Source organism: Doryrhamphus excisus, chromosome 18 (genome assembly GCF_030265055.1).
Source record: "Doryrhamphus excisus isolate RoL2022-K1 chromosome 18, RoL_Dexc_1.0, whole genome shotgun sequence".
Classification (NCBI taxonomy): Eukaryota; Metazoa; Chordata; class Actinopteri; order Syngnathiformes; family Syngnathidae; genus Doryrhamphus; species Doryrhamphus excisus.
The window spans coordinates 6,146,571-6,169,592 of record NC_080483.1 but is presented as its reverse complement, the minus strand read 5'-3'; the positions used below and the strand labels follow the sequence as shown (position 1 = coordinate 6,169,592).

General features: G+C 41.0%; 1 protein-coding gene across 5 annotated transcripts in view; it reads left to right on the top strand.

The window, feature by feature from the left end:
* Positions 1-23,022, top strand: part of LOC131105890 (receptor-type tyrosine-protein phosphatase gamma-like) — a 181,826-nt gene that overhangs the window by 106,515 nt on the left and 52,289 nt on the right. For 3 of the 5 annotated variants that reach the window (XM_058054372.1, XM_058054370.1, XM_058054373.1), the window contains exons 3-5: positions 2,937-3,119; positions 8,284-8,432; positions 21,662-21,757. In XM_058054372.1, the coding sequence (XP_057910355.1) occupies positions 2,937-3,119; positions 8,284-8,432; positions 21,662-21,757 (428 nt within the window). The remainder of the gene's footprint in view (positions 1-2,936; positions 3,120-8,283; positions 8,433-21,661; positions 21,758-23,022) is intronic. The other 2 variants (XM_058054374.1, XM_058054371.1) reach the window with 2 other exon arrangements.

The following is a 23,022-nucleotide window of genomic DNA, read 5'->3' as shown; positions in this document are numbered from 1 at the left end:
TCCAAGAACAGGGAAGGACCAAAGATTGCACAAACCAGAAGTGAAGCTCTGATTTAAACTCAATTAAACATCTGTGGAAAGAAATGTGCAGTCTGAAGACGGCCCCCATCGAACCTGAGAGAGCCGGAGCAGTTTTCTCATGAGCAGTGGACCAAAATACGTGGTCAGGTGCAGGAGACATTGAGCCTAATTGCCTCAAAAGGTTGTGTAACAAAACATTGTGCTTGTTGACAAGCCCAGAGGTCAGATGTTTCTTTAGATTGCTCACATCTCGGGGGATTTTGTTCAGAGAAACATCCCCAAAGCAGAATGCTTCCTCCTTGTTTGACAGTTGCGATGCTGTTGTTGGACGCATACAATAGGAAAAGACAGTTAGACATTTTTATTTCAATGGGACCTTTAAATGTATTTAGAATGTTGTATTGTCATGTTAAACGATGCCAATGTTTCAGATAATGATTTTTTGCGCATTTGAGCCCTGAAATACGTTTGGGAGCAAGAGAACAATATCTGTCAATGACATTTCATATGTTCGGACTAAACCACGCCCACTTCAGGTTTATACTCTGCCCACTTACAGTAGCGATACAGATACAGATAGTAGAGTACTCGCTCATCCCTACTATCGTACCATATTTTTATTTTTGGCCCGTTTCTCCTCTTCTATCTAAATTGTGCACCTGATGGCTTTGACTTTGTAATCCGTGTTTTGTTAATAAAATGTGGCTGCAAAGGCTGTGGACTCAACAACTTAATTACTTAACAACTTGACAACAAAGAGAGGCAAGCTTAAGAAAACTAGTTATGAGCGAGTACACCACATCTGTATTCGTATCTGTACTCTCGAGTGGGTGGGGCATAAACCAGAAGTGGGTGTGGTTTAACCGGAGAGTTGTACTTTATTTTGAGTCTCAAATTGATATGGATTGATCTGAAGTTACCATACGTATTATATATATGATCCTTGAGACTTCATTCTTTAATTATTCAAGTCTTTCAGTATCTTTAAGTATTTCATATACATGTTCTGTGTGAAGTTGGTGATTCATGCAAACATGGCAATAAAGTGTCAAACTTGCTGACTGTATTTTTCTCAAAATCACCACGTTCAGTATTAAAAAGAGTTTTCCAACTGACTTTATATCACCAGCCAAACCACCCCAAAAAAAAAACACTGTGACTGATGCACGATCGTGCCCGCTGTTTTGAAAAGAATGCATCATGTAGTTATGAAACAAGTTTAAGACCGAAAGCTGCATAGTGCAACATATTGACGGCTCTATTCCCATGGCGCAAGAGCAAGGTGGCGGAGCATGGCGCAGCCCACACAGCGCACCACTGTGCGCAGCCAATTTGGTAATATGGTAGACTGGACTGCGCCAAGATGGGCGTTGTGGTGCACCAGGGGAGGTGTCCACATTTTCAGCTAGGTTTATAACAAATATCCGGCTCATCCCTGTAAGATTTTGAGTTGGAAAAAACAATGGCCTCTTACTAGCCCGGGATAGCCATAGCAGCTGAAAGGTACACCAGACCAGGGCTTGAGAGCTCTTCGAGTTTGTTTTACAAGACAGTGCAGCAGCATTTCCCCCAGCACATATTAAATATAAGTCCTTCAGGAGTCCCCCACTGAATATATATATATATATATATAAACACTCAAGTACACCTAACAACTTGGATTCCCCAACTACCACCCAGTCAATCCCCCCCTCCTCCAGATGGCACTTGGGAGAGTCCAATTGAGGTGATCAGCCTCTGGCCTGCGCGCCTCCATGTTTGGGCCATGACCAATCACCTCAAACAAAAGGAGAAACTGATGAGAAATTAGGAACACAAATGACTTCTGAATGAAAAACTAACTAACTAAAGTGGCACTTAAACGGCAAACAAATAAAATTAAAGCACTAACCAAATTATATGTAAATAACTAAAGCCAACTATATACACAAAGAGAAACCGGACAGTGTAGGTGGGGCATACACCTGATCAGTGAGGCTCCCTCACAATCCCTAAGAAAACCTAATAAAGTGGAGGCATTGTGACCAACGGCAAGCCGTTTTCAACTTCCCAATTGTACGTGAATGAAGCACCACGAAGGCACCACCGCTTGCAGAGTTGGGGTCTCGGGGTAGGCGGTCGCTGTGTGTGACTGGCCAATCACACAAGAGTGAATGGAAGATATGGTTATGACATAATGTTAGACATTATGAATATATCTTCATGGATATTTTGTCATCAAATGGTAGACCATTGGATAAAATATCCAGATTTTGTTGAATCAAATTTTTTCAGTTACTTGTAGTCCAGCGAGACAGACTTCTTGCTGTTGATGTTTTCCATGTTCCCTACCTCCATGTGTCACTTGAAATGGGTTCGCTGGCATTTCATTGTAGTTTTCCTATCAAATAAAGCTTATACAAAACATCTCCTAAAAGGGTGTTGGTTGCTCGTTTGGCCTCAGGCTTTTAAACTGGACATTTAATGTTAAAGGATGTCTCTTTTAATGTAAATGTTACTTGCTATTCATTTTCTGAAGTTCTTTTTAGTATCTCCTGTCAGTTTACACAGTGACAGACATCTTCTGCATGTTATCTGTCAAGGATGTACTTGAGAAGGTCAGCAGTGCATACTCATTGACTTTATCTATATAATGACACCAAACACAGAAGCGGAAGAAGCCTTAAACTCCAAACATTTTCTACCCCACTAAAGACATTCAGATTGTGTCGGTGCTTTTTAAGCAGCTGCCTCAGTTGAAGACACTCAATGTTTATACTGTGAGCAACGCCTCATTATAATTCCGACATCTTGGCAACACAGCTTTCAGAGGATATGCGGTTGCTCGGATATGCTCCTTGAAATATCCTTGTAAAGTCTACTCCGCTACAATGTATGCATCTTCCAATGAAAATCTGCTTTCCTGTCTTTGCCAGGTACATATGGACCAGATGAAGGTTGGGCATCATCTTTCCCAGAATGTAAGGAAAGAAACCAATCACCAATCAATATTGTGGACCAAGATACCAAAGTATCCACTGAGTTTCAGGAACTGACACTGGAGGGATTCGATACAGAATCTTCAAACAAGACATCTATGAAGAACACTGGCAAAACAGGTGCAGTAAACAAATAAGTCCGTATTTTTACCTGTTGTTTATCTGTTGATTTGTGAAAGTAAATTCCAATGTATGCAAAAAAAAAGATCATAAGAGGCACACATACTGGAGAGGTGTGTTTTTTTAGGACAGTGATTTCACTTCTTCTCTGAAGGCAGACGCTCCGTTATAGTTAAAGGTATTTTTTTATTCGTCTTCTGTCTGTACTATTGACATAAAATCTTGGAGTGGTTTCTTTTACAGTCACAAATCCTCACATACAGATAACACCACTTCTAGTTGACTGCGTCCATTACTATGATATTTTTCACAGGTCAGTCTCAAAAACCTCTTTCACCAACTTGACATCATTTATCACTTTGCCATCTGCTTTATAACTCATTTACCATTTAACTATTTAGCTATTACTGCAAACTCTAGGGGCCCCACAGTGGCTGAGTGGTTAGAATGGAGGCCACACAGTTGGGTGTGTGGAGTTGGCATTTCTCCTTGTATGTGGGTTTTCTCTGTGTAACCGTTCCCTCCTACATTCCAAAAACATGCATGTTAGGTTCATTGGTGACTACGAATTGTCAAAGTGTGAATGGTTGTTGGTCTATATGTGCCCTGCGATTGGCTGGCAACCAATAGGTTAGGCTCCAGCATACCCCGCAAACTGGATAAGGATAAGAATGAAGATAAGTGGTATAGGGAAATGATGGCTGGATAATGCAAACTCAAGTTAACCAGCCGTCATTTCACGCTGGAACACAGACTCACCGCATTACCAGAAAACACTGAAAATATATGAAACAGCATCATGAAATGACTTTTTCACGAATAATGAATTTGAACAAATAATTTTTATTATATTTGTATTCAGGAACAATTAAAACATCATATCGGAAATTTGGGGCGGCACGGCAGTCGAGCTCACAGCTCGACCAGGGTTCAATTCCACCCTCTGCACACACCTCGTTTGCATGTTCTCCCCGTGCATGTGTGGGTATGAATTTGAGTGTGAATGGTTGTTTGTCTATACGTGCCCTGTGATTGGCTGGCGACCAGTCCAGGGTGTACCCCGCCTCACGCCCGAAGACAGCTGGGATAGGCTCCAGCACCCCCCCGCGACCCTCGTGAGGAAAAGCGGTAGAAAATGAATGAATGAATGAAGTTTGTAGCATGTGCGCTCCTTGTTTTTGTCTATTTTTCAGTTGTCCTGTTTGTTTGTTTGTTGTATTTCCACCGTTTTCACCGAGTTTAGCATTATGTGACGCTTGTGGCATACTGTTTTTTGCTTGCCATCAGGGTCATACTTGATATGAAATTCAAAGCGGTCCCAAAAACCAGATCCAAACGATGGTTAAAAAACTTTCATCAGGAAAGGCATTTGTCAGTAAGCTAGCCTGCATGTAGCTCCTCTTAGTAGCATGGTGTGAACAACTGGTAGACAACTGGGAGGAAAAGTGGTAGAAAATGAATGAATGAACGAATGAGAAAGCTGAGTTTCTTTGTGAGACCACGGTCCTTGCCCGGATGTAATGAGAGACTGGTGTTCAGCAGTCAGGCGCGGGGACAGAGTGACACAGACTGCTCGCCTCGACGCTGGCTGGTTGTCACTCCCAGCAACGGAGGAGGCTCTACTTAGTTAGCATCCGTATTTTGCTTTGTAAAAACACTACCTTTCACCTCAACTGGGTTTCAGATGCTGTTTTCGATCAGTAATAGCGGATTTTGACCAGGTGATTATTCCTTTGCATTTAGTTGCTATTTACTTCTGTGCTTGGGCATTCTCCTGTTCGCTCTGTTAGCATTAGCTTGCAAACGTTAAGGCTGTCGACAGTGTAATGTTCACATTCACTTTAAACGGTTAAGTAAGTAAGGCTTGTGACTTGGGCTTGTGTAGAATTGGGTAGAATTGGATGCACTTCTGGGTGGTATTTGGTACCATTTGGGGGTTCATGTTGACAATTATATTGTAATGACAGCTGACTACTATATGTAAAATGACAATAAAGGGCATTCTGATTCTAAATAACTACATGTCAGGATGGCTGTATTCAGTTGGCCATTTATTTGTAACAGCAAAATACAGCACTTCCTGTCTTGCACGCTGATTCTCATCACGGCATGAACACTCCCCAACACACCCCAACACTCCCCAAGCCTCAGTCTTATATTCTAGCCTGTAACCAGCTTGCTGAACCTGACTGCCCTCTATAGCTTACGCATGAAACTGCAGCTTGGAACAATATAGTATACCCAATGCTACAATATTTTAGCCATCGGTGAGGTTACGGCTGTTTTTTTTTTTTTTTCCTCACAGGTTCATTGATGAATTCATGAAAAAAAAAAAAAAAATTCCCGATTATTATTATTTGTATTTAACATTTAAAATTTTACTCAAATACAAATACTTTTCCGACTTCAACAAATACAAATACAGGCTGATTCCTTGACTGCAAGATTTCACTGCACAACCATGTTGATTTACCTATCCAGTAGCAAAGATATGTACATTGTCACATGTACAGTCAGCATCAAAATTTATGTTGATACCCAGCTCATCCATGTAGACCTTCTAGAGGATTTTTTTTTTATTATTTTGTAAGCCTTACAAAAAACTTTTTTTTGTTTATCAAGTTTCACCTAAAAAATTAATTCATTCATTTTGTACCGCTTATCCTCACAATGGTTGCTGGGGGTGCTGGAGCCTATCCCAGCTGTCGTCTGGCGAGAGGTGGTAGGGTACACCCTGAATTGGTTGCCAGCCAATCACAGGGCACATATAGACAAACAACCATTCACACTCACATTCATACCTATGGACAATTTGGAGTAACCAATTAACCTAGCATGTTTTTGGAATGTGGGAGGAAACCGGAGTACCCGGAGAAAGCCCACTCATGCACGCGAAGAACGTGCACAGAGATGGCCAAGGTTGGAATTGAACTTGGGTCTGAGTGCTAACCACTCATCTGCCGTGCAGCTCACCTAAAAAAATGAAATTCCAAAACTTTGCTTTCTCATTGTCTGTGTCATATTTGTAAATTCCACTGAATAGAAGATGAAAAGAAATGTAGGTCAATCTAATAATGACTGCTCTTGTTGGCACATATCTGTGTCACACAGGTGTCGCATCACTTCTCTGCTTGTGATTATAAAGCAGGACATTTTCAATATGAAGCCAGTCATTCGTGATAACGATTACACATTCCATTTTCATTCAGACCAGCTGCTGAGAATGAGGGCAAAGGCAGGTGTCAACTGCCTGTAGGAATTAAGACAAGGCCATCTGCATTTCTCTTTTTCCGCATCTCACAGACCCTCCTTGACAGCTGGAGGTATTTTACAATTTCAGGTTGTCAGGAAGCTGGATGGCTATTTCCCCTCAGAGAGGCAGATGCTAAAGGTGCTTGGCAAGGCTATGGACGACATGTTGAGCAGTTCCTATGCCGCTACTCTGTGCCTCAAGCACAATGATGCTTTATTTTTTACCATTCAAATATGGGACACTGAGATAACTGGATTTTCTACGGCTATTCCGGTTTCCTCCCACATTCCAAAAACGTGCATTATGGTTAATTGGCGACTCCAAATTGTCCATAGGTATGAATGTGAGTGTGAATGGTTGTTTGTCTATATGTGCCCTGTGATTGGCTGGCGACAAGTTCAATGTGTACCCTGCATCTCGCCCGTGTTTTCCATGTGTCTCCCATGTGTCTTCCATGTGTCTTCCATGTTTACCTGTGAGAGACTGAATAGCAACCTGTGAGCTAATTAGTCGGAGAGTGGAGAGTGGCAATAATTGCCCTGTCAAGCTCGTTCCATTGAAAATTTGGAAGAGGTGACGATATAAAACAGTAGACTCTCCAAAAGGTAGCTGCTAGGTATATGGATATTGTGCTTCGGTCCATACCAAAATCTTTTCCATAATTGCATGCATGACTGAACACAGGCCCGTTTTCTGCTGAGGAAAAAAAATCCTCCAAAAAAAGTTTTAAAATGTAAGGAAAATTCATAAATTGTGATACAAAATGAGAATATTTGTACTTCTACACTGCGGTACCCAGATTAACCATTTCTTTCATGCTATTTGCAATGGAGTAATGGATGTAAGTTTTTGTCAACTTAGTTGTCACGGTACGGCTTGAGAGCTTTAAGGTACGACCCCAGGATGCAGAGAGCAGGACCAATAGCAGGAAAAAGCAACTCAGGAAGCTGACGGACAAACAACAATGATCCCACAAAGGGAGAAACGCACACCTGAACTAAATAGACCAATACAAATTAGGGACAGGTGTGGATGAGTGGGGCAACCAAGGAAGACAGGGCAAAACAGGAAGTTAAATACAAAATAAGAGTCCAGAACGGAAACCAAACAAACTGTCACGAGGGAACCCACACAGGGCGTGACATTAGTCCTCGACATTTTTCTATTTGAAAGCTTGTGGATTGAAGTGTATTTTCTTTTTCTAAAATTGGTTTCTTTGAGATTTCAACTGACATGGATGTATCGCATGTGTTTAGGGACGGATGTGTTGTGTATCAGTTATCATAACAAATGTTGCCCATGTTGTTCCCCATACTGGGGTCCGGCACTATTAAAAAAAAACGTCTATTTCACAGACCATGACAGACAATGCAACAAAAACATTTAAATATTGAAAAGTCCACAAAAAATATGAACAGCCGTGAAAGCAAAAAGCCATGCCGTTTCTGTCCCTCCTTCATAGTTCATGGCTACCAAAACAAATGTGGCTGTCATTTTTTTTTCACAGGGAGAACATGCAAACTCCACACAGAGATGGCTGAGGGTGGAATTGAACCCTGGTCTCCTAGCTGTGAGGTCTGCGCGCTAACCACTAGACCGCTGTACCGCCCTCTTGACAAATTAATGTTATTTATTTTGATACAATGTACTTGCATTATTATATGAAATAATGCAAAAATGTTTTTTTTAAAAAAAAGTCAAAACAATCTAGGACAATTATTTTCTCGCAAAATTTATGTTGAGGTTTTGAGATCAGCCTTTATCTGAGTTACAAGCAACAATAACTTTGCCTTTTAATTAGAACAATTTAGGTAAGTTTCAGTAACAGTTGTACATGAAGATGTTGTACTGTAATGTACTCTTCCTCTTTCTCATTAGTTCTTCTATTTTCTTTTTGTTTCTTTCCTCCAGTGGCCATTGTGCTCAAAGATGATTATTTTGTGAGGGGAGCAGGTCTACCAGGGAGATTTAAGGCAGAGAAAGTGGAGTTTCACTGGGGGCCAAGCAACGGATCAGAGGGCTCTGAGCACAGCATCGATGGCCGACATTATCCGGTGGAGGTAAACACATTTGTCAAGCCTTGATCTGCAGTTCCATGAATAAACAGTATACTGAAGGTAATTCTTTACAACCTTCTATGATCATGTCTGCACCAACACTGTGTGTGCAGCTTAGAGGATTTTCACTGTACTTTGGTCATTACCATTTGCTATTCTTTTCTTTGGTGTATTTTCCAGTAAATTGTACACAGAGTGAGTGAGGACTATCATAGTTAAAGACATACAGTATATAGATTCTGTGGCATCATGAATACAATGTATAGTTTTAAACAGACCTTTAATGGCCAGTATTTAGTGTATAATATAATACAATATTTAGTCAACATAGTTGTTGATTACATGTATTCCCTATAGTAGTTGTCGTTGTCCTATGTGTGTATTTAGTACCTGTTATATGTTGATACCGGGCTGCACAGCGGTCGAGTGGTTAGGAGACTAGAGTTCAATTCCACCCTTGGCCATCTCTGTGTGGAGTTTGTATGTTCTCCCTGTGCATGTGTGGGTTTTCTCCGGGTACTCCGGTTTCCTCCCACATTCCAAAAACATGCTAGGTTAATTGGCGACTCCAAATTGTCCATAGGTATGAATGTGAGTGTGAATGGTTGTTTGTCTATATGTGCCCTGTGATTGGCTGGCGACCAGTCCAGGGTGTACCCCGCCTCTCGCCCGAAGACAGCTGGGATAGGCTCCAGCACCCCCGTGTGACCCTCGTGAGGAAAAAGCGGTAGAAAATGAATGAATGAATGAAGTTTGTAGCATATGCGCTCCTTGTCTATTTTTCAGTTGTCCTAAATGCCTGGTCATGTTTGTTGTATTTCCACCGTTTTCACTGATTTTAGCATTGTGTGACGCTTGTGACATACTGTTTTTTGCTTGCCATCAGGGTCATACTTGATATGAAATTCAAAGCGGTCCCAAAAACCAGATCCAAAGGATGGTTAAAAACTTTCATCAGGAAAGGCATTTGTCAGTAAGCTAGCCTGCATGTAGCTCCTCTTAGTAGCATGGTGTGAATGTGGGAGGCCTGTTGGCAAATAATGCAACACGAACACCTTTGCAGTTGTAGGAAGAGGGTCCCCGTGTTTATTTAACACAGCACTTATATAGACCTCATGAACACTAGCAATGACGTGGATTTCCAGAATTCAGTCCTTATCTGGTCATGCCTCCTGACTGGACCTAAGTATTTTGGCAGAACATCTTGGACTCCAAACACATCCGAAAACATCTTGTGTAACAATCAGGTCACGTAGCCCTCTTAAGTTCAACTTGCAATGTGCAAGAAAGTAGTCATTTTACAATATATTCCCCCCTTTTGGGGGTACCAAACCCCCAAAACAGCAAACAATGTCGCTTGGTCCAGTCTTGGCCCCTTGGCACATTACCATTTTCCAAAAAGAATTCACATATGGTGTTCAAGGGGATCTCGCTGCCTTCTTGTCCTGGAACATGGGCATGGGGAAGGGGAAGTGTTGTGGGATGGGGTCCGGGGTCCGGGGCCCAGGGCGAGGGCAGAATTGGTTAAGAGCAATGTTTCTGCTCACATTATCACCGCCCAGAGGATTATTGTGCCTCTGTACAACTGCTTTGTTCTTGAGAAAGTAAATATAAAACTGCGTAACTGTTTTATAATGACTGTTTTATACGGATACACATATTGTTGCACAAGTAGCCAATAGATAAACCCCAACAAGAGATTAATGTTAGCGATTCAATATGGTACTTTGATTCACTGAACTTGATGTTGTTGTCTATGCATTTGTAGTCAGTGTTATAATACAAGATTTAATGAGAAAATATTTTTTTAACCTTACATTGATTAATTTTCTTGTACCTTACTCAGACAGTTGAATGACTACTAATGTCTTTCATGTTCCTTTTTTTTTGCTTGTCACTTCCATTTCTTTCACCGGCGCCCCAACCCGTCTTTCAGTGGGTGGTGGAGAAGAGAAGGGTTTTGTGCAAGTGGTCCCCATGAATAATGCATGATTTACAAGGCTTGTCATTTAGTAATTGTAGTGTAATGGGGCCCTTGAATGGCATGATGAAGTAGGGACCTACTACTCCCCTACCTGCTGTTTTAAACAGTAATGTTCTATTTGATATGCCAAGCACATCTATCACAACCCTCAGCTGGAGGGCCTCGCCCTATGTGTGTTTTGTGTGTGTGTGTCCTTTACAACTGCGCTATACAGTTGGAAAGCTTCCGCATATAAAATCCTGTCTTTATTTTCCTTAAATGTGCGTGATGACTGAATCTTAGTAATTTTTGTGTATTTGGGTCATTCTCAGTCATTATGCTGTACGTTTGCCGTACATTTGCATTTGATGAACGATCATCAAATTCTATCATGACACGATCATCCACAGTCATTTATCCCAGCTGTCTTCGGGCGAGAGGCGGGGTACACCCTGGACTGGTCGCCAGCCAATCACAGGGCACATATAGACAAACAACCATTCACACTCACATTCATACCTATGGACAATTTGGAGTCACCAATTAACCTAGCATGTTTTTGGAATGTGGGAGGAAACCGGAGTACCCGGAGAAAACCCACGCATGCACGGGGAGAACATGCAAACTCCACACAGAGATGGCCGAGAGTGAAATTGAACCCTGGTCTCGTAGCTGTGAGGTCTGCGCGCTAACCACTCGAACACCGTGCAGCCCCATCCACAGTCAATCAGTCAAAAATACACATTTCTGAAGTAAATGTCTAATGTCTGCATGATATGTTGATGCCAATAATTCGCCAATACCTATCCCAGCTGACTTCAGAAGAGCGGTTGAGTAAACTCTGGACTTGGATGACTCACATTGACATAAGATGTCGACATAACAGAAAATACTGTAACTTTGACCATGCGTTCCTACATTTGCAAATCATTCTTTTGGGGGCTAACAAGTTTTAATAAATAGGTGTGCTTTGTTAATTGCTGAAATGGGCATCAAAGAGCGTTTGAGAAGTCTACTGCAAGATCCAGTTTCTCCTCCCCTTCTTTGCTTTATTTTGCACTACATAGCAATATTCATTCATTCATTCATTCATTTTCTACCGCTTTTTCCTCACAAGGGTCGCAGGGGGTGCTGGAGCCTATCCCAGCGGTCTTTGGGCGAGAGGCGGGGTACACCCTGGACTGGTGGCCAGCCAATCACAGGGCACATATAGACAAACAACCATTCACACTCACATTCATACCTATGGACAATTTGGAGTCGCTAATTAACCTGGCATGTTTTTGGAATGTGGGAGAAAACCCACGCATGCACGGGGAGAACATGCAAACTCCACACAGAGATGGCCGAGGGTGGAATTGAACCCTGGTCTCCTCGCTGTGAGGTCTGCGCGCTAACCACTCGACCGCCGTGCCGCCCTACATAGCAAAAAAAGTTAATACAACACGTGGCAACATAAACTGGCTCAATTTTCATTAAAATGTCACCATTTGGGGTCCAAAAGAAGTGGATTTATTAACTGAATCAGACACTTTTAAGCAATATCGATAATATGAGGACCTGATGAGTTAACACGTTGTTGATATAAACGGGTCAACTTAAATGTACCCGTGTTCCATACTGTTAAGTTGTCACATTGCAGTTTTCACTGTTTTATTATTTATGGCTGGCTGGTTAAAAATTGACGAAAAATACAAATAAACCATTGTTGTTGTGAAAAATTTGGAAAACTACCATAAAAACAGCTTGCTTTTGATAAAACAGCAGTGGAACCTCATTGCTGAGTGTCCTGGTTAGCGTAGACGCTAAGCTACGCATTCTGTTTGAATGTCACTTGCCAAATCTCATTTTTATCTTCATATCCCCTTCCAAACATTCCAGACATGATAAATGAGAGGAGCAAAGGGTGGGAAGATAGAGAGGGAAGGGAGCCATGTGCCGTGTGGCTGCAGAACTTTCGCCCACCTGCTCAGATAAGAGAGGCACTGCAAATTAATACACTCTAGGAGGGCTGCGTCTCTCTTTGCCTGGCCGTGGGTATCACAGATAAAGATGTGTCATTGATAAATGAGATTTTATTTGCTGTGTGGGAAATTGAATTTCTGCCCCTAAATCTCCAGATGAATAATGATAACACTGGGAACACTTCATTTTTGGGACTGTTCAATCCCTGTGATGTGTGTATGTTTTGTTTTCCTAATCATAACTGGTGTGGTATGGTTTATTTGTTTCCTCATATTACCTTATATTACAAAATATACAACATAAGGCGGCCAGAAATATTTCAGTATTGAACAAAGCAAAACTTGTTCTCAATCAGAAATCACTCCACACCCTTTATTGCTCTCTGGTTCTACCATATCTTACTTATTGTGTGGAAATATGGGCTAATAACTATAAAAGCAATCTTCACTCGCTAAATGTACTGCAAAAAAGGTCAGTAAGGATAATTCATAATGCCGCCTACAGAGAACATACTAACTCCTTATTTCTAAAATCACAAATACTTCAACTTGCTGATATAGTTCGTCTTCAAACAGCTAAAATAATGCATAAGGCTAAAAACAACCAATTAGCTAAAAATGTCATCCAATACTTCTCTACAAGAGAGGAGAAATATGATCTCAGGGAAGAAGTACATATGAAACACTTATAGTATGCTAGGACTACGTTATGCTAGCCATAGCATTTCAGTATGTGGAATCAAACTATGGAATGGATTGAGTAAGGAAATCAAACAATGCACAACGATGAGCCAATTCAAGAAACAATACAAGCAGTTGATGTGTGTGGAACCGATAACTTGTCATTGGACAACAGTAGACTCTTTGGAAATATAATGTATTAGCATGTATTAGCAGTGCAAATGTCATTGAAGGGTTTAAATGCAAATGGACTATTCTGTAATACAGAGTGGCAAAAACAACTATTTCCTGCGGATCCCAATAAGGTACATAAGGTAAACAGGGTTTGCTTGCTTGTTATTATGGTGCTTTATAGATAAGCATATTATTGTTGATCTTAGTTAATGGTATCCTCGTTCTTATGACGGATCCCTCTCTATTTATGCTGTTTGTGTTTGTGGTTATTTATTGGCTGTTTTTGTTCTCTTGCGCTCAGCCAGCGACTTTCCATTAAACCATTAAAGATAACTAATGTCTGCCAAGATCAACTCACTTACTTTTTTCTATTTATAATTCGACTTCCCTTGAGTTGAGTTAGAACATGTGCCATTCCGAACAAAATATCACATTTCCCTGCCTGTCCTCAATGGCACAATTTTACCTCAAGACCAAATAAATGCTGTCCGATTATCTGTGTTTTGATAATATTTAAAATCATCAAAATTATCATCAGTTTACGTGTTAATGCAGGATCACAGCATGGATACATAAGAATGTAATGTTGTTGGAGTTTTTTTTTTTACAGGGCTTCATAGTCGAAATAGATGTATCCTAATTACAGCATTGTAAGCTTGCTGAAATGAATCCCTTTTCTAATGTTATAATGCACAGAAAAAGGAAAGAAATATGTTTCATGTTTCACATAAGGGTTGTGAATGATGGACAAAATTCCAAAAAAGTACAGTTCTTTACAGTACTTTAAGAGGTTAACACAGATTTCATGATGTTGTGGTTATCTCTGAACATAGGAGTACCTTATAAGCCAGTTTGGGGAGCTCTGTGTCCCTGTTTTTCTTATCTGTAGCAGTGATGGAGATGAAGGGCTACATCATGTGACCTTTGACGGACAGTGAAAGGCCAGTGGCCAGTGAATTATTTGAAACTCCATCATGTATCTTATATGGAGAAAGAGTGTGAAGCTGCATCCGACCTCCTTGATGTCCATGCTCTGCGCTCTCAGCAAGGACGTGCACTCCATCTGGTGCACTTTGTTTTCACACAAAGCCTTGCTTGTGTCACTTCAGATCTGGCAGTCCCTCTGGGGGGGATCAGTCTTGCAGTACTGTCAGCATGACAGCCTTGCCTGCACCACCGAGTACCACGTACTTTACATTTTCATCCTGAAGTAATAGAAATATCCCAGGAGAAACTTGGCACTTGGATGAAACACATGAAATCTGTCCAAAGGATTCGGTCAGACACATGTTTCTGAATTGTTGTTTGATGGGAAGAAGTCATGGAGATTTCCTTGACTGTGTTTGTTGCAGATTCAACTGTTCTCTTTATTTCATGAATATGATTTGTCGGATTAGTTATATGTGAAAGTTACTGTACTGGGTGGTAGAAGGCAGTCTCTCTCCTTTTGTCATTCTCAGTGACAATTACACATTCACACACTCGCATTCACATACACGAGCACACTTACGCACACATATATGAATACATACACAGAAGTACACACCTCCATATGGACACTCACAGCACATGGGTGCTTCTCTACACAATCTACCATCTTATCCCTGATGTCTATATGCTATTGGTATGCTATTATTACAGTAAAAATGGTGTCAAGCAGTGAGATTTTAATTACTGTAACTGTATGGCTGTAATTATGTTTACTATCACGGTTCGTGTCCTCACTGTTACTATTGCTATTGGTAAGTTGGACTGTTTCATTTCACTGATATCATCTCCACTGTGACCCTTAGCCATCATTGACATTTAACTGTTCTGTTTGTCACTGTTGTTGTTTTGGGAATTCTTGTTGCTGCTGTTATTGTCTCTCGCTCCACTCCATTATTTGTACGTACAATGTATGTTGATGTACCTTACATAACCGAATGAGCCAATATTGCAAAACACACATAATTAACTATTAACATTTTTTGTAATTACCTGAGTTTACTTTGATGACTTGCACTGAATTGAACCAGCCAGGGATGCATAGTCCGGACAGTAGCTGCTGATAGCCAGCCTCAAGCACACTTCCAAATGTTTATCAGTCATGGATAATATCCGTATCACAATATCCGTATAATATTCCATATCCGTATGGAAGTGATATGTTTTTTGCCTTTTTACTTGGTCCAGCTCCTTCACTCATTTTAGTGACCATAAACTTTAGCGAGGGCTTTAAAATCTCGCAATTCGCCGACTAGCTTAGCACTTTGCATCGTTGTTTACGCATGAGCGGTGACCTAAAGGTCAAAATTCAGTTGTCATCTGATTGGTTGTCCTGTATGTCAATCAAGTAACGGGGATGGATGATAGGCTGACATCGTAAGTTCTGCTGCACTTAGAGACATTGTTTGATTTGATTGGTCACCCGAAGGCAACATTCAGTTGTCATCTGAATGGCTGCCCTGTATATCAATCAAGTGACGGCATTGATGCTAGGATGATATTTTTTTAATGTCACGCCGCGATCGACCAGCGATCGACCAGTACCACCTCCGCGATCGACCGGTAGATCGCGATCGACTTAATGAGCACCCCTGCTCTAAACACTGTCTATGTTATTCTATATGCAACTTTTTCAATTTCCTATCTTTATCCTGCCCCTTTTTTGACATTCAGCTAGTTCTACATTTGCTCTTTAAATACGTGTAAATAGTATGTGTTTATTGTTGTGTATTTATGTTTTTGTCATTCCATGTAAATGTATTTAGTTTTTTTTAATTCAATGTACATAAGTAAATGTGTATTCAGTGTGTATTTAAATATGGAGCAATGTGAGTATTTACTTACTTATCCAGTTTGTGTTCTGTGTAATTGCCCCCACTTCCCTCCCTTCAGTTTGTTACGTGATGAGCAAACACTTCAGTGCTCCAGCCCACTGTGAGTACTGCTTTGTTAGGACTGGGTATGTTGGAGCATGCTTTGTTCCAAAGGAACTGATTCTGCCAGTTTTCAGTATGCGGTAGCTTAAGGTTAGTACAATCTGCAACGACATAATTTAAAATGTTTTTAATTATTAAATAAGTCAGTTCACGGTCTGCTCAATTCAACCATGCTTGAACTCCCACCGTACAGACTAAGAACTAGGTGCTCTACTAACTGAGCTACACACCTGCAATTGATTCAGCAGGATGTGTGTAGTTATTTTGAGTCGAGCACCGGGAATAAAATGCAAAATGAAATATTAGTAATTAGGCCATTGTTAGCAGACATATTATGTCACAGCAATCCTTCCATGAGTACCTGTTTGTCTTCATTCATTCATTCATTTTCTACCGCTTTTTCCTCACAAGGGTCGCGGGGGGTGCTGGAGCCTATCCCAGCTGTCTTCGGGCGAGAGGCGGGGTACACCCTGGACTGGTCGCCAGCCAATCACAGGGCACATATAGACAAACAACCATTCACACTCACATTCATACCTATGGACAATTTGGAGTTGCCAATTAACCTAGCATGTTTTTGGAATGTGGGAGGAAATCGGAGTACCCGGAGAAAACCCACGCATGCACGGGGAGAACATGCAAATTCCACACAGAGATGGCCGAGGGTGGAATTGAACCCTGGTCTCCTAGCTGTGAGGTCTGTGCGCTAACCACTAGACCGCCGTGCCGCCCCTGTTTGTTTTCTTATATTAAAATATTTGCTGGAGGAATGAGCACTCTGACACATCAATCACATTGATGAATGCATACACGGGATTTGAACCAAAAAATGAAAAAACTACAAGAACACAGCATTCACACAATGAACAAACAAAAACAAACAGAACTACATCAGCAAATGTCTATGATGGTTATCAAATATCATCATGGAGAAGACAATGTATTAAATATCCATACATCCATCTATTTTCTATACCACCTATCCTCAATAGCCACAGTGATATTACTGAAATGAAACAGTCAAAGTTATTAGTGGTAATAGTAGTAACTGGTGAAGGCAATTAGTCGAAATTGCGTGTTAATGCCATTTAAAAGTGGTGACAGCTCTATAGATTTAAGGCATTTTGCATTAGGAAAAATTGGAATGTGGAAAAGTGGGAATTAATAGAATGTACAAAATGGCATAAATGGACTGAAAAAGTAAAATGCTTTAATGTTGCAATGGTCTGAATCGGTTGAGAAAGGTGCAACCAGTTAGAAGTTTTCAAATCAAAGACATTTTGCATTACCAAAAATTGTATTTTGCGTTGCAGAAGAAAAATAATGGGAATTTTTGGTCTGTGTTTAATGGCACGAATGTCCTGGGTCGGTTGAATGACTTTATATTGGAATGGCCTGGATCCGTTAAGAAATGTGGCAGTAGTAATCGGAAATGAAAGTAGCGGAGGTTAAAGTAGTGTCTGTACTTTACTTACATTTGGAAAGCGCTGTCTTCTCACTAGAGTCCTCCTCACTCGCCATCTCTCGCTATGCTGTATCTACTACCCGGCACTTTGGATGTGCTCTAAACACCCGCCCACCCAAGTTCTCTGATTGGCTCATACAATCATACTAAACTAGCCAATCCTCATTGCTTGTGTGGTTATCTCACCCTCTCCCTTGTCACTCTGCAACACTTTCACACTCTCACTGCACTGCAGATTAGTTATGAAGTCGGTGATATATTTTTAGGCAGCTATGCTGACGGTAAGAGTAATTAGTTAGATTACCCATTACTGAAAAAAGTAACGGCGTTAGCAACACCGTTTATTTAAACGCCGTTATTCCCATCGCTGGTGAAAAGTCTGTACATTCTCCTGTTTTCTCAGGCATGTGGTGTTTCTAAAAATAGAACAGGTGTACCTGATCTAGTGACCCATTTTTGAACTTTTTGGTTAATCGAGTCGCCATGGTTACAGGAACCTTTTCAAAAGGTAAATACCGACCTAACCCTGAGCGTCATGATTCCGGATGTGTAACGTGTGGGGGTCTGCACAAAAATGGGAAGAATAAGATATAATAATAATAGCTAAGCGGGAGGAATATTACAAAGATGCAGAGCCCCCATTGACTGTTGTTTTGCAGCTGTCAATGGGGGCATGCCCATAATCAGAATAATAATAATAACTAAAGAGGAATCTTAAGATTGGCTGCTCTGCTATGCAGAGCCCCCATTGACTGCTGTTTTGCAGCTGTCAGTGGGGGCCTGCATTGCATTGCATGCCCATAATAAAGTTTTTAGCTTATTATAAAAAGTAACTAGTTTCTGGCAAAAAAAATCTTCAAAAGAATTAATTCATTATATTTTCTTAATATAAAATTATTTTTCTTATGTGAAAATTGCTGGACAAGATTTTTTTTTCCTTTTATTAAAAAAAATGGGACTTTCTTGAAAGTTTGTTTTTGCATGTAACAGTACGCTCAGTGGCCACTTATCTTGGAGAACTTCCAGTTTGAAGTCTGGTCATGGTGAGGTGCTATTAATCAAGTGTTAGGTGTGGTCTTGAGCTCATTATGTCAAAATGTGAACGGCTTGATAAAGAGGATTGTTTAAATAGCAGTTAAAAATTTACCCAGGACATGTATTGATCCATTCATGGCTTTTTTAATTTTATTGCTTGGATTCTTGTCAGAAGAAGAAGACGAAAAAGTTGTGCAAAAAGTCGTGAAAAACTCAAGAGTTGGACATCTGCATTTAGATGTTTTGAGTAGGTCACATTAAATTAACCTGTAAAGGATAAAATTTGCATTTTAGGATTTAATTTACATTTCACTTGAAAGCCCAGTCTCCCAAACTGTGTGTATACACACACACGCGCACAGTACATAAGGTTTATAAAGAGAGTAAACAAGTTTTGGGAATATAAACTTTTATTATTAGATCTATTGATCTCTCCTCATGGTGCAGTTTCTTGCATTAATCTTATATCAGTATGTAAGACTTTTCAAATTCTTGCACCCATAATCTTTACCACTTTCTTTTATCCATTTATAACCTAAGAGCACATATTGAGTGTGGAATGAAGTCAGCCCTGAATTAGTTTTTGTTTATGGACTGCTGATGGTCGGAGCAATAGCCTGAAAGAAATCCATTTATATGGTAAACACAAAAACCCAAACTCAAATGCTGCCATACCTGACATGAAGCTTTGAAAACCCAAGAACTTTGATCATAGCCTCATGAACGACAACAACAGAGAATATTATCAGAGTTACTATTACTAACTTAGGGGCCATCCATAATTTTCAACATTTTCACGAGCGTACAAACCGTACGAGGGGGGACGGGGGTTAAGACATCAACGTACGCTTTTTTGAAAACCAGAAAATGTCGATGTCTGTATGTTCGAACCGCGGGATGCAGTCAAATTTTAGCGCGAGTAGACTGGTCCCCTGTCGTCGTATGCTAGCGCGAGAGCGTACCAGTTCACGCGATACTTCACGTGGCTCTGCGTGCTTTGCATTCCAACACAACAATCAGACAATGGCCGACCCCGGTGATTTCGATTACCGATTTTCGTTCATCAAAAAGAGAATTACTGCCATTCATCGCTCACCGAGCAATGCATACGAACAATACATCAATGTTTACTGCTTTGTGCGTTCGGAAAGAAAGGGGGTCGGCCCCAGAGAGGTTCTGTCTGACAAACCGGTCGACGCCTCGGAACGGGAAGCGGTCCCTGTTCCAACACTGTTTAAAGTGGGGATGGTGGCCTGCTGACCTCGTCTGTGGATGTCGTCGGACGGTGGAAGGAATACTTTGGAAAAATCCCACTGACATTCATTCCATAGAGTAAGCAGAGTCAGAGGACACATAGCAAACAGGCTGTGGTATCAGGGGTGGTCGAAATGGTTCGGGGGTTGACGAGTTTCGCCCTGAATTCCTCAAGGCTCTGGATGTTGAGAGACTGACTTGGCTGACACGTCTCTTCAACATTGCGTGGTCGAGAACAGTACCTTTGCCTTGGCAGATGGGAGTGATGGTCCCACTCTTTAAAAAGGGAGATCGGAGGGTGTGTTCCAACTACTAGGTTCCAACTACCAACTAGGGGTATCACATTCCTCAGCCTCCCTGGGAAAGTCTATTCCATCTCTGGTTCCAGAGCCCTTGCTATGCGTCGAGGTGAGTCCAACTACATCAAGCCGGAACTGCTCAACCTCACGCACCAGCTCAGGCTCCTTCCCTACCAGAGAGGTGACATTGCACCTTCCAAGAGCTAGCTTCTGTAGCTGAGGATCGGACCAAGGTCTCCCCCTCCAGCCGCCACACAACTCACTCTGCACCTGACACTTGTACCCCCCAAATGAGTGGTGAGCTCATTGGAGTGGGGACCCATGTAACCTCTTCAGGCTGTGCCCAACCGGACCCCAAGGGTATAGGGCACCAGATGGTCGCCATTGTGACGCCATTGGGCCCTGATCTGGTCCAAAGTTTAAACTCATCACAAGGGTCATTTTGTTTGTCTACATTTAAAACAATTGACACTACTAGAACTACTAGAAACTAAGAAGTTTCTAGTCTTAAATGCTAAATTACTGATTAAGGATCAATATCGGGCCGATATTTGCTTTTTTTTTTCCTTGTATCTGTAAATATTTGTTTAAACAGACCTGGAATATTTGTTATCATGGTCAATTTTTCATGTAAATTTATCAAAAGCAGTATCAATCACAAATATCGGCCCAAGCAAAATTGGCCATCGGCTGAAGGTGATGGAAAAAAATCGGTATCGGCATCGGCCCCCAAAAAAACATATCGGTCGATCCCTATTACTGATGTACATCAGCAGTTCTACAATCACATTGATTACCCTTTTTATAGTAATCAGTTCGACTCCTCCAACAACTCTTTCTTCTGTGTGCAGTCAGATCGCATACAACAGGGGTCTCAAACTCGTGGCCTGTGGATATGATATGTTGATATGACAGTTTGTTAATGCGGTCCGCGCGAGTTTGATATGGATGCTTTATGGCATCATGTACCCAGAAATGACAACAAAGCTGTGTGCACAATTGACGCGATTTTGCCCCGCCCATACGCGAGCGAGCCCGCCTGTTTTGCTTTTTCGCTCATCATCCACGACTGAGATCACCACCCTCACTGCTCTGTACTGCTCTGAAAGTCTGAAGTTCCGCTGTCATTTCTGGGTACATGATACCCTCTGGAGGCGCACAGAGCTCGGCTGGTTCCAACGCTTCTTACCGACGACTTCCAGCGGTACTTCAGTCTCAGTTTGAGCACCTAGCTCGGGTTAGTGCCAGGATTTCCGGGCAGGAAACTACAGAAACTACAACTACAGGCGCTTCATTTCTAAGTGCCTGTCTAATTCCTCACCATGCAAACAGCAGGGGTCTGTGACTGTGTTGGTTTCTTCTCTTTACATTTTTGGAACCCCGTAAATAGTTGCTGCTTCATTGCTCTAAATTTTTTACAATATTTTCAGTATTTTTAACTAATATTTTTTACATGTGTTTACTCTATGCCAGATGCAAATCTACATGTACAATTCGGACGACTTTGACAGCCTCAGTGCAGCACTCAAGGAGAAAAGAATCATCGCAGCCATGGTGGTTTTCTTTCAGGTTTGTATTCCTTTATATTCCTCTTTGTCAGTGTGTTTTTGGGATAAAAATGCATCTTTTGTATTAGAACTGTTAAGGTCAATGTGTGGTTGTGGAATTCAATAGTATTTTAAAGCCCACATAATGGGAATGTAACTTCTAAATTGCTTATGTCCACTTGTTTGGGTGCCTGGAGTGCCTGCCCAGCTATTACGTGTGGAATGACACAACCAAGTTGGTTGTGTTGCTGGCTGTTACAGAAAATGTGTGGAGCTATTCCAAGTGTGGCTCAACTGTGACGTAACAGCCATAACACGCCCAGGACATGCAAGCTTTCTGAGAAAATATCTGATTGTCTTTTCAGTGAGGGGTGAGGGTTTATTTGCATGCCAAAGCCAAAATCTAAGCAGACATTCAGTGTTCTTGGGTTTGCCATCGTCAGCCTTTCCCTAATGTCTACGTAGTGCTGGCCTACTGTTACACAGTTCACTCAGCCAGGCAAATGGCTTATAATGTCATGAGCCATTATCAACACAGAAAAAAGGCTAATTTTATTCAGATTTTGGTGTGGGTGACTCATGAACATCATATATGACCATAGTACAACAGCCTCATCTAACACATCTCGTTTTAAATAACCATTATAATTATTTTTGAATACTTTTTTAAGAATATGTAATGTGTATTGAACTCTTTTGATAAAATGTACTCTATATTAGTATACACAGTGGTGTGAAAATGTTTAGGATTTGGGTTTTTTTTGCATGTTTGTCACATGTTTCAGATCACGAAAAAGTTTCAATAATAGTCAATGACAACACAACTGAAAACAAAATGCAGTTTTTAAATTAAAATTAAATTTTTATTTAAAATTAAAATTGTTTTATTACTAAGGTAGCTTGTGAATATTCTCATTCACCTAGGTTATTGTATTCTAAGGGCATTCAGTTCAACTCAATTCAGTTAAGGGAGAAAAAATATGCAAAAAAAAAAAATATCCAAACCAAGTGCACACACCTTTATGCTGTCATTTCTGGGTACATGATCCCATACAGCATCCATATCAAACTCGTATGGACCGCACTAACATTAAACTTTCATATCAAGGCGGGGGCCTCAAAATAGCGTCCTGCAAGCCGCAAGTTTGAGACCCCTGGTCTACATGCAATTTGTAGTGTGGCGTGGAAACGAATAGAGCACTACAGTATGAAATTTGCTCTGACTTCTTTAATACTTGGGGTAGAGAAGTGACTAACGTTTAAGTTCAGGTCATGGGTAGAATTAAT